Genomic DNA, 12,725 nt, shown 5'->3' with positions numbered 1-12,725 from the left:
TAACATGTGTGTGAAAATGTAGCTTTGAATCAAAGAAAACACCCACTGCTGGTGCGTGTAATGAGAGCATGACAAAGCTGATATTCGTGGCTCAGAAAATTTAGCATTTTCTGTGGCAGAACTCTGTCTATATTCCCATTGTTGTGTGTTGCAGTTCTCACAGGCAACATGCATTTAGATGGAGGTGATGTGGGAGTTCCATAATGAAATCTGTCTAAAGCATTATATCAGCTTCCACTTTGGTTGGTCTAAATCACTCTCATGTATGTCTTACAGAAGTATTAGAAGATACAAACATTTGGTAAAGTTTTGTTGATGTGTAAAATGGACTCTGTATGCTTCCACCTTACCTCTCTTTTGCTAGTTTTTATTGAATATAGTACAGCCAATGATATCTCTTTCCCGAAACTCATCCTGTAGACTGTGGCTCCCATATCTGCATACAGTATCAGCATGTGACAATTTGGATTAATTGACAGTGGGCTTTTCTAAACACCTGGTAACCTGAAAAACTGTTGTCTTCTTAGATGTGAGGCCATGTAGACTGGTAGAATGTTACCATCACTTTGGAGGAACATGTAAAGTGAGAAGACCCTGAAGATGGAGGCGACACATTCCTCAGAAACGTTTGTAACATTCTACCAGACTACATGGTGTCACATCCCAGAAGACTGAAATTTTTGTGGTTACAGCCATATTCCTATAGAAGATCTTAGCTGAAGACTTGTTCGGTTAGAGAGTATACATTGTAATTGCACATACAGGGAATAGTTCACTTGCGGACTAAAATCGTGGAGGGGTTTTTTTTTTTCCTCCCCTCCTCCCATGAAAACATGAAATCAGACATGGTACTCAGAATGTCTCTGTCAGATATGTAAGTTGCTGTCTGATTGCAGAGGTAATTGTAAGTATAAATTGGATAGGAACTGCTGCAGCTTTAGGGGTTGGCGGTGAGATGTTAAGGCATTTTTCTAATTGGTACCGTTAGAAATTTCTCGGCAGCTAATTACTCAATAATCTGAGAAGCCATAGTGGACAGTTTAGGCATCATATTGATGTAGAATTCTGTAATACAAGTGTATGGAAGTATGACTGCCATAACTTGGCTATGGTAAAGACAGATGGGTTGCAGCACAGTGAAAGCAATATGAATCACTTCGTTGAATTGTAACATAATCCATAGAATGTTTGACAGTTTAGGACTTACACTGTTGCAAGATATTTTACATTCATTGTATCCAAAAATTATATACGAGTACACTGAAGCAAATATAAACACTCTGATGTATGTGAGGCTATTTGGATCCTTTTGGGTGGAATATTTGTAATTTATTTTAATAAAAATTCTTCAGAGCCAATTATGTCTTTGCTTCATGTTTAGGAAAACCTGTTATGTGTACACCCTAAGGATGTCTGTACAGATACAGATGACACATGTAAGGGGTAATAAGAATTTTACACACATAGTCAAGGGTTTTATTTGATACATCCATACAGGTCAGTCGACTCCTCTGATGCAGGAGTGATTGATCCGCTACGAGCCTTGCATTGTCAAAGGAAAATGGAGATCAATATGGGCAGAACATTAATGTCCTGAACAGAGTTTGAGGTCACCTGAAACTGTATGCATCTATGACAATGCAGCCAACTAGTTCAGCCTTCATCCTCGCCAATACTTATTTCTGCTTTACAGCATGCTGTCAGGAATGACTGGAATTGAATGACCCCAAGTGTGCGCTGATGGCTTTAATACAACCAGTAAAGAAATAAAAACAAAATTTGTCCCTGTGCTTAGTACAGCACTTCACTCCGAGTATGTACAGAGTGCGAAGTATTTGAGAACCTACAAAACAAATTCTGCCAGAAGAGTCACATTGTAAATACAGTTAACAAATAATTTTAAAATATTTAAGAATTCTAATGTGTTGGATGAATAACATTAAAAAAATAATTGGATTGGGAGTAAATTCTGGAAATTCTTGTCCTTTTTTAAAACCTATCTTGAATATTTCAGAACACCAAAACATTAAAATTCAGTTGCATGTTGAAAGAATACAGGTTGGTTGTGTTTATGAAGGTAAGTGAAAATGCTTTCACTTCGACGCATAAAAAGCCGCAGTCGCATTCCTTGTGGACATGAACATGGAACCTTCAGAAGGTAAGTTCGCTGCCCCATCCCTGAGACCCACACATCTACTGGTTGAATTTGAATATAAAATTACATGCACAGTGAATTTACAGATATCCTCAGAGTCCACTTTATGATCAAAATAAACAGAATAAATCACTACAAGACCAGTCGTGTTACACGACTTAATATGAATGGTTTGTATAAAGCTCAAGACTGCATGTGCCAAACTGTTTAACGTATACTGAATACAGCAGTCATGACAAGCATTAGCTCAGTACTAAGGTTTGTATGCATGAGAACATGGGTTCAAGTCCATGTGGAATGGGAATAGAATAAACTAACCAATCATGAAGGGGTGGGGCCAAGTTAATATGCATGAAATTAATACTTAATGCACAATTTGCAGGTACAGTAGGAAATGCAAACAAAACCCTGTACTTTTTGTTCCAGTAACTTTCAACAACCTTCAAGAGCACAGCACTGCTGCAGCCCCAAGCTTTGAGCCTGGGATTTGATAGTTTAGCTGCGGATGTAGCTGTATTCCCGAAAAAGGGGATGCAGTGGCCAATCAGCATCAACGGTCAGAGCCAAGTTAATATACATGAATCTAGTGCTAATTGCAAGAAATGTAAACAACCCCCTGAACTGTCTAAACTTGTAACCTGCAAAACACCTTCAAGAGTACATCTATACCTACAGGATTACTGAGGAGTGTTGCAGATGAACGTTTATGTGTTAGACAGGATATGAGGATAAACTCTGTTTCCTTCATTCACCATCTGTGCAAGCCAAGTGGTTAATCCTCATTCAGTAAACATTTATGCTGAAATGCCTGCTCTGGGGAAATCATTTATTCTGTATGTCTCCTGTGAGGCATCAGCTGACTGGTTAACCACAACCACCTTAATCCCAGGGGTAAAGCACCATTTCCTTGTGCAGCACCCCCCCCCCCAAACCGTTCAATCATGAGGTTTCATACTCTGCTTGGTATGGGGTCCGAAGCTTGCCTTCAGTGTAAAATAGATGAACCAGGTGGCTGAGAACTGACCAATTGGCTTGCAAAAATGGCTAATTGAAGAAAAGAAGTTCATCCTCATAACCTGTCTAGGAGATAAATGTTTAATCCTCATCAGAAAGTGCACAGCTTTGGCTTGAAATGTGCTCTTGAAGGTTTTAGAGGTTATAAGATCAAAACAATCAGGGTTATATATACATTTCCTGTATCTTCGAATATTTGCATTTAGCACTACATTCATGTATTTGTACATAGACTTGGCCCCTGACCATTGATGCTTATTGTCTACTTTAACTCATTTTTTGGAAATAAGGCAACATTTGCAGCCAGATGCCCAGAGCTGCAACATGTCTTCTCTTGAATGTCCTTGAAGGTTATTACATAAAAAAATTGCGGGTTTTGCTTACATTGCCTGCTGTACCCATAAGTACTGCAACAGGCACGGAATTCATGTGGACTTATGTGCCCCCGCCCCTTAATGTTGGTTGGTTATTCAGTCTCAAACCATGGGGATGGAATGGGGTCACATGATAACTCCTCTGCCACACCCCCAAAGGAGTGGTTTCCTTTACTGTACCCATAGATTGTGCAGTAAGCACTTACGTGGCCCCACCCCTTAATGCTGATTGGCTACTCATTACTCATGGTCGTGTAACTGCCGCATGTTCGTGTTCCTGCCGCGGTGCATCGGAAAGTACCTGGTTTTTGTTTACATTTTGCCGCGGTGCATCGGAAAGTACCGGGTTTTTGTTTACATTTTGCCGCGGTGCAACGGAAAGTAACCGGTGCTAACGAAAAGTTCCTGGGTTTGTTTACATTTCTTGCTGTATGCACAAAATGTGCTCAAAGACTGTCTTGCTTCGGGTTTTCCAAATAACCTCCGGGTTTTCACAAAAACCAATCAGGTTTTCAGAAAAACCTTCCGGGTTTTCCAAGTAACCGGGTTTTGTTTACATTTCTTGCTGTATGCACAAAACGTGCTCAAGTACTGCCTTGCTCCGGGTTTTCCAAATAACCTTCGGGTTTTCAGAAAAACCGATCGGGTTTTCCAAATAACCGAGATCCATTAAAACGAAAAAGTACCGCGATTTTTAAATTTAATTCCTCATTTGCGATAAATACTGTGCTCCTAAAGGTCGTTCAAGGTACCAGGTTTTCCTGATAACCGAAGGACATCAAAAGTATCGGGTTTTCCTGCTAACCGAAAACCATTAAAACGTAAAGTACCGTTTTTTTTTTAATTTAATTCCTGATTTCAGAAATTTTGCTCAGCCTCGTCCTTAGCTTCTTTAGTGTGGTGAAAAATGAAAGAAAAAATCTATTGATGGGGCTGGAATACTCTGGGCGGCAAAATGCTGCATCTTGAAGACTTTACTCATGACCCATACAAAACTGCCGTCATCCTTGTTAGCAGCACCAGCAGCAGCATTATTGCGAAATACTCGTTCCTATGTCACGTTTCCTTTCTACTCATATTTGTAACTGACTTACCTGTAGGAATATTTTAATGATACATCAGTCATGGATGAATAGGTTCAGGGAAGGGAGCATACACAGACAGCAATGAGATCTCATAACCCTCTTTTAAAGAAGGAAAGTTGTGAAACAAGCTGATAAAATATTCTTGGGCTATCAGCCATGTCTGATGATAGGGAGATTGACATGGCTGAAAGCCAGAACAGATTTCATTCACTGCAGCTGCCATGGAAGCTTCATATCTTGTGTTTAACGTGAGGTTTACACTGTAGATAAAAGGTAAAGTAGGGTAATTTTATTTCAGATGTACACAGTATTTGTTACATGCCACAGAAATTTCAAAATGTGACTACCCATACATGAATAGACAGCTTATAGCATTTTCTTTTTCTGAACTGCTATAAAAAACTGGCACTTTTGATATAATATCACTGTTAAAGACAGAGTTATGGCTGCCATAGGTATTCTGTGTTGCACGTAGTGATGTGATACATTGGCAAGTGTGCTCTGTACACAGGACACCACTGGAGGTTAAGCAACAAATATTTAAATATGGATTTCAATTAACATTATGAAATTTCCAATTTCACAATGTGGGATATTTAATTGGGAAGTGTATGTCTTCTCCTGGTGACAGAGCTTGTACGAGGGCATGCTGAAAGTAATGGCTCCCGATTTCTTTTCCATAACAGCAATTTCATTCACACACAGCAGCCTAATTCCCCCTTCTTCTGACCTCTCTTGATGGGCCAGCAAGCAGTTCATACTAAAGCAAGCGTTACAGGTCTAAATTAATTGACAGCATTAAAATGAAACATGTTTCCAACTTGCATATACCAAGGAGTACCTGTACTTCTGTATGTGTGGCAGGACAGAACCACATTTTCACCACTGTCTTATGGAGGCATTACTTTTCAGCATACCCTTCCAGAATGAATGCTGCTAATACCAAAGCCCACCAGTAGACACATCATGATCCACAGTCGTATACCCAGTTTTGTCGAGATCTGGTTTGATATCTTTCTTCCACCACTTTTGCTTTCCCAAGTGGATGCTTTCCAGCATCTTCCAACAAAAATATTGTACATATTTGTGTTCAATTCTTTATTGGAGTCCATTGTAACACAATAACATAACGGTCAAGGTTAAAATTACCCAGCTATATGTTTCGGCATTTTAAAGCCATCATCAGGCAAAACATAATTACAGACACAATTAGTAATCATGTGCTTTAATGTAGCTAGATAACTTTAACCTTGACCGTTATGTTGTTGTGTTACAATGGTCTCCAATAAAGAATTGTATATAATAACATAAGAGGGTGCACGGATGCAGTATTTGTGTTCTCCCATCTCAGCTACAAGTCCTTGATGTAACTTTCCTGACAAAACTGGAAAGCTGTATAATCATCAAGTTCCTTGGTGGGGGCGTTGTGTGCTATAACACTGTGTTGTAGTCTGGCAGGCAGATACCAGGGTTCTGGTGAAACACACCATGCTGCAGTCTGATAGGTGGATACTAACGTTTTGGTGGAATGTGTGCCTCCATCTTTAGGATGACTCCAGATATCAGATATTTAGATTACGTAGGTACAGATGTTTGAAGTCAAAATATGAAATCAGGTCACCCACAAACAGCAGTTTCATTTGGCTGATGATACGGGATATGATACTGTGTAGGTCGGTAGAAGTTTAATTACATTTCAGAGGTACACAATGCCTTCAGCTTCAATTTTCCATCCTGAAGATGAAGTATACCTGTCTGTGGTGTTCGTTAAAACTAATTACAGAGCATTACATTTCAGAAGACTTGTCCTCAATATTATTGTGGAAAAGTTAGGATGTGATAGAATGTATGTAGTAGAAGTCTACCCTTACAAAGGTGGCAGTACGTTCCTCCAAAATGTTGGCAGACTCCTACCCACCTATACAGCGTCACTTCCAACTTCCTCATGATCACTGCCATGAATATGTAAAATCTCGCATGTAACACTGGTGCTTGTAGATGACTGTACTTCCATTTATGAACAAGAAATATTGACACACTACAACCATACAGTAATTGTGCTGTACTGATTAAATTGAACCGTGATCAGTGCAGATGAATTACATTACATAATGAAATCAATTCTCAGAGCATTATTTAAGCAAGTCTTCATCACAGTAATGAGTCTGTTAGGAAATCTGTACAAATTAATAAGAAATGGCAAGTCTACCATTGCAACCATTTAAAGCTGTCAGCCTGACGCTTCAGTGGCCCTGCCTGGGCTCCAACCGCACATGGCCACTTCAAGTTTACAGTGAAACTTTGAGTGCATACAAACATATCATGAAATTTAAGCATTTTTATATCATTTTTCCTATAGATGATATACATTTAAATACTACACCAAGTGAAACTATTTTGAAGAAAGCAGTCTTCATAGTCACCGCCGTGAAAGCCTCAAATCTTACATAGTGTTCCTCTATGGGGAGGCTACTCAACGACACATTCGAAACATAGTCATCGCCGTGAAAGCCTCAAATCTAAAATTATTTTATTGTATCTTTCTCAACAGGATACTGACCAATAAAGAAACAAAATCTTCAGTTTCTTTTGATAGGTGTGTCATGCCTTTTGTTTGAAAACCTTTTACTGAAAAATTAATTACCTATGGTAAGGATAGATAGTAATGACCATCAATTACCATAAGCAGCCTGCTCTGAGAATGTTACAAACTGAACTCAACTCCACACATAATTCCAACCTTGCAAGTAACCACACTAACTGAACAACATATTCTTCATGCACCTAATGGAGTAGGTGTACATGTTTTAAATTATAATCCCTGTTTCATGAAGAAATACACAAAAGTAACAACTTCTGTAATAATGTGATTTCAAGTTAATTTCTATTAACAAAGACTAAAACATATTCAAACTGTCTTAAATAATTACGTGGCTGGAATATATGTGACTGAGGTTGTCAACTTACAGTTATACATTACTGATATCAAGAAAAATGTAAGTTTACGAACACCTGTAGTCCGTCTGTGTACCTTCTTATGTGAAGATTAGTAGCACATCAGGATTACAATTCAGACTTCAGATAATGTTCAGCATTGACTTATATATTCATTTTGGATTCAAATCATCACCACCTCCAAGAAGATGCCTTAAGATCAGTCTTACAGTTTCATGACCTGATATTACTGGCCGAGTCTACGTGTCTTTCGAGTTTTCATATACCTACAGAAGACTCTTGATCATCTGCATGTGGATTGAACACAGGACTTTTATAACTGCATATAAGATTTGCAACCACCGTCCAGTGTGATTGATAAAAGTTGTTTTTAATTGTTCATCCTTTATATGTTTCAGTCAAAATGACCATCTTCAGAAGGATATTATCAACACTTAAGGAAACTACTGTTACATGTCATAGATATATATGTTGTATCATTTAACTAATATTAAGATGTATATTGATTTGTTAAAACATCTAAAATTATTATAAAAGTGCAAGGACAAGGAACCAAATTGGTTCTAGTTTAAAACAAATACTGAACATTATTTTCTAAACAGACTAATTGTAATAAGTACGATTTGATGGTTCCACGGTGGTGACTATGAAGAAAGCAGTCTTCTGGGATGTGGCACCATGTAGATGTGGTGTTAACCAACATTTTGGAGGGACACATCACCTCCATCTTCAGGATAGGAGGAAGAATAAGAAAATCTGCAAGCGAAGAGACAGTGAGAGAAGGTGCAAGCAGACTAATGTTGGAAGGGACAGGTCTACATGGGAAATCAGTGGAGAGGGAGAGGGGAAGGGTCTGGGGAGCAGGAGCAAGGTTTTGTCTCAGCAGGTCATGGAAGCCTCTCATCTGTTCCCTAACCCCCCACCCCCAGGACATGATGCCAGATCCACAAGGCCACACAGTCCATGACCAATTCGCATAGCAACCCCCCAGCTTAAGGGTTAATACCCTCCCATTAACCTTGCCTTTCTCCCCTGACACAATATCTTATACCTGCTCTAACCCTGCTCCTGTCCCAGACCCTTCCCCTCTACCGCTCCACTGATTTCCCATGTAGAGCTGTCCCTTCCTTTCCTGCTCTCATATAGCTGAGTTTATTTCTGACATTAGTCTGCTTGCACCTGTTCTCACTGTCTCTTTGCTTGCAGATTTCCTTATTTTTCCTCCTACCCTGAAGATGGAGGTGATGTGTTCCTCCAAAACATCGGTTAACACCACAGCTACACGGTGCCACATCCCAGAAGACTGCGTTCTTCCTAATTGTAATAATATTTAGATGTTTTAACAAATAAATGTACATCTTAATATTAGTTAAAAGATATAACATATATATGTATGACATGTAACAGTAGTTTCCATATGTGTTGATAATATCTTTCTGAAGATGGTCTTTTGACCAAAACATGAAGAGGATGAAAAATTAAAAACAACTTTTATCAATCACACAGGACAGTGGTTAAAAACCTTATATACAATTACTAGCGTGACGGACCAAGATGAACCAAGTTAATTTTATAACACATTACAAATGTTTCAGTGATATGTAAGTGGGGCTTTACAATGATGTGCAGTAGACTGTACATCTTCTGATTCTGTTGCTTGTGTAATTTTACAGCTGTTCATACTGGCCTACAACTGAACAAGGGTTTCTTTCTTCCCTTGGAAGGATACAATTTGGCTATTGCAATCAAGAAAGGCCAAACATAATTACTTCATGTCTGATTTAGCTTAGAGGCTGTTCATCTGGCTCAAGTCCTATAAGCAAGCGACTAATCACCAGAAATTGTACTTTTCAGCTTACAGGTGCCAACAGGTTACCTAAGGAAGCAGGAGAACCACTGTGCTCATTTGAATGTGACATGAACTCTGTGGCCTTCCTTCCAGTACACATAGGCACTGTCGACAGCTGCAAGCTGTGTCTTATTTAAAAAAGAGATGATATTCCAGACAGTAAGAATCAATAAAAACATAAGTCCACGGCAAAGTTCAGAGTTTGTGCCATAATATTTCATGAAGAATCTGCAGTTTTGTTTTTCAGATGGTTGCCCTGAAAAAGAAAGAAATAAAGAAAATGTAGTAATGCTCATGTTAAATTGAAGATCTCACAAAAATCTCACAGCTGGTGGTTTTCTTCTTGAAAATGAAATTTCATATTCTGCATCAAAAACAGAAAATTTTAGTAAAGCTTCACAGTACCAAGGAGGAAAGTCTTATTAATCAATCCATCATTAAAATTACACTTTATAGTGTACAGTCTACAAATATAACAAGACAAGTGGCATGCTCAGAGAAAAACAAATATTTACTTTGCAGCAGTATAATCACCATGACATTATCGACATTACTATATGGCTTCCCATGTACTCAGCCTTTAAGTTAAAGTTATGAATTACTGTTATTTGCAATGTCAAGATTAGACAAATTTTGAATTGCGTTCACTTGTTTCATCTAGTAATCTGTGTTCTCAGGTCTAAGTCTGTCAGTTAATGAATACAATTTGTTTTAATTAGAACTCGTTCTTTTCAGTGAATGAAGACAAAAAGCATACTCATGTTTGTTTACCGCCACTAAGGACCACGAATGGAGACTGCATTTCTTTCTGCTTCTGCTGCAAGAGGCTAAGCGTTCCAAGTGGGTGTCTGTTGAGCTCATCTGTTTCATCAACTGGGGGGAAAAAAAAATTATCTCCTTCAGATGGTGCACAGTCTATTTGCCCTTAAACATTCTGTAATATCTGCAGCTCCTGTCACTGATTATCCTAACAGCTGGCCAAATTTTAAGTTTGTCTGCTGCTTGAAGTCATCAATTTCTCCCAATTTCCAACCCATGGTCTGTGTCTATGTGTACTAGCTTAATGACAATTGGAACAAATATGCTGTGAGTTCTATGAGGAGGTTCCATCTGACTTGCCACAAAGTTGCAGTATTCGCTTCTGTCCCAGGACTGAAGCTACTGTATATGTTTTTAGTCAGCAGAAAATGAATGCACAAAAAGTGTGGATGGATATCTATCTGCTATGTGGATTCGTGGACATGTAACAATAACTAAAATTTGCTTCCTTATGGAGAACCATTTAGAAATAGCATCAGATGGTTTCAGTCTCATGTGCAGCACATCCTTCTATAGAACTTTCTAGAAGTTATTCAATACATGTTTCGACCTATAAGGTCATCATCAGGTGTTTTAAAATTATAAATTATAAATGAGGAAACTGCTGTGCTTCCATATTGTGGTTGTTGGTCATCACTATGTGGTCCCTTCTATGCGCATGTATATACAAAGTGGCTGGTTGATCTGCCTGCCATGTTATGCAGCGCAAGAGGGGCACGCAGCATAACACAACAGGCAGAACAACCTGCAACTTCATATATACATGCGCATAGAAGGGATGGCATAGTGATGACCAAAAACCACAACATGGAAGCAGAGCAGTTTCCTCATTTATAATTTTAAAACCCCTCATAATGACCTTATAGGTCGAAACATGCAGTGAATAACTTTTAGGAAGTTTTACAGAAGGACATGCTGCACGTGAGGCTGTGAAACAATTTGGTACTAAATGAAGTGCAGTAGGGTGCTACAATATACTAAAGTAAAGTAAAGTAAAGTAAAGTAAAGGTATCCCTGTAACAGGCCATGGAGGCCCATAGGGTTGTGAGATGTTGAGGTTCCCACATTTTCTAGACAATCAGCTCACAGATGGCTGCAAGGTTGTCAGCCTTACGCACCGGCCGCCCTTTACTCCCAAGAATATTCCTGGTACTCATTTCTATTAGAGGCTGAGTCAACACCAGGGCCATAGTGCGGCTGGAAGGATTAGGTCAATTGAAAAAAATCCAGTGACTTCATCAGGACTTGAACCCATGACCTTCCGGCTTGTATTAGAAATAAGAGCTCATGACCACATCTGGACTGATACTCACTCCCTCCTGTTCAGTTTTCTTCCTTTGTTTCTCCACTTTATTTTTGCCAGGTCCCTTTCCATGAAATTCATGAGACACGTATCTGAAATTATAAATAGAGAAAACATTAAAGTCACTGTATTTTAGGATCTTAGAGAATGTGGCCATGTTTCCAAGTAACATGTAAAATCCTTTCATCCTGAAGTTTCAGCCAGAAAAAAGGGTATGATCCATATATAGTTCAATCTGTTATTTTGTGAAATAATAAGAATATGTAACATTCCGTTTTCCATCACAACTTACTCATACAGCCAATAACCAGAAATGGGCATGCTACAGCACATTAAAGTCGTAGAGATTGAAATTATTAATACAAAATATTTTAATAAAAGTAAAATGCGATAATAATAATTTTGAGGCATATTTCTTCCTAATTCATGCAACCTATCTGCAAAATGAACCATACTTAGAGTCAATTTTAATTATTATTACACTACATGTTTCGACCTCAAGAGGTCATCCTCAGGTGTACGAACACAGCTGTATAATGACACGCAATCACATTCGTCTTCTCACTTATTTGATCCTGTATCTTATTCAGGCTCACGCTCAATAATATATCAAGCACTCTCATAAAACACAAGTTAAAACTGTTCTAACCAAAAGTTATAATTTAAATTTAAAATTTAGTAGCCATCACGACATGGACCGTAACAGATCCACAACTTCAGAAGAAGCAGTAGAACAGCAAGACCCCCAAAAGTGAAAAAGTGCAACCTATAATAAAATTGAAATTTAATTCATGAACGTTTAATCAATAATATAATTAAACTAGTTAAAGTGAACTTGACGCAGTGATGAACGTAAGTAGGAAGTGACTGAGTACAAGTGAAAGTGAAAGCATAACTAGTGACCTTAACTGAAATTCGATTCACAAACTTTAAATTTTTTAAAAATTTTAAATTTAAATTTTAACTTTTGACATTTAGAACAATTTTAACTTGTGTTTTATGAGAGAGCTTGATATATTATTGAGCGTGAGCCTGAATAAGATACAGGATCGAATAAGTGAGAAGACGAATGTGATTGCGTGTAATTATACAGCTGTGTTCGTACACCTGAGGATGACCTCTTGAGGTCGAAACATGTAGTGTAATAATAATAAAAATATGTTGTGTGGTC

General features: G+C 38.3%; 1 protein-coding gene across 5 annotated transcripts in view; it reads right to left on the bottom strand.

Annotated features, from left to right (window-relative positions):
- Positions 1-9,236: 9,236 nt before the first annotated feature.
- LOC111865591 (U4/U6.U5 tri-snRNP-associated protein 1-like) overlaps positions 9,237-12,725 on the bottom strand; it is a 5,285-nt gene continuing 1,796 nt past the window's right edge. For 3 of the 5 annotated variants that reach the window (XR_002842994.2, XR_004513145.1, XM_023853759.2), the window contains exons 3-5: positions 11,565-11,646; positions 10,190-10,305; positions 9,237-9,688 (exon numbers count right to left, since the gene is read on the bottom strand). Coding sequence is in view for 3 of the 5 variants with exons in the window: in XM_023853759.2 (XP_023709527.1) it covers positions 9,676-9,688; positions 10,190-10,305; positions 11,565-11,646 (211 nt within the window). In the remaining 2 variants the exon portion in view is untranslated. The remainder of the gene's footprint in view (positions 9,689-10,189; positions 10,306-11,564; positions 11,647-12,725) is intronic. The other 2 variants (XM_023853756.2, XM_033751886.1) reach the window with 2 other exon arrangements.

The sequence above is a fragment of the Cryptotermes secundus genome, unplaced genomic scaffold (genome assembly GCF_002891405.2).
Source record: "Cryptotermes secundus unplaced genomic scaffold, Csec_1.0 scaffold1137, whole genome shotgun sequence".
Classification (NCBI taxonomy): Eukaryota; Metazoa; Arthropoda; class Insecta; order Blattodea; family Kalotermitidae; genus Cryptotermes; species Cryptotermes secundus.
Note: the sequence above shows the minus strand (reverse complement) of the source record. Positions and strands in the feature narration are given on the sequence as shown.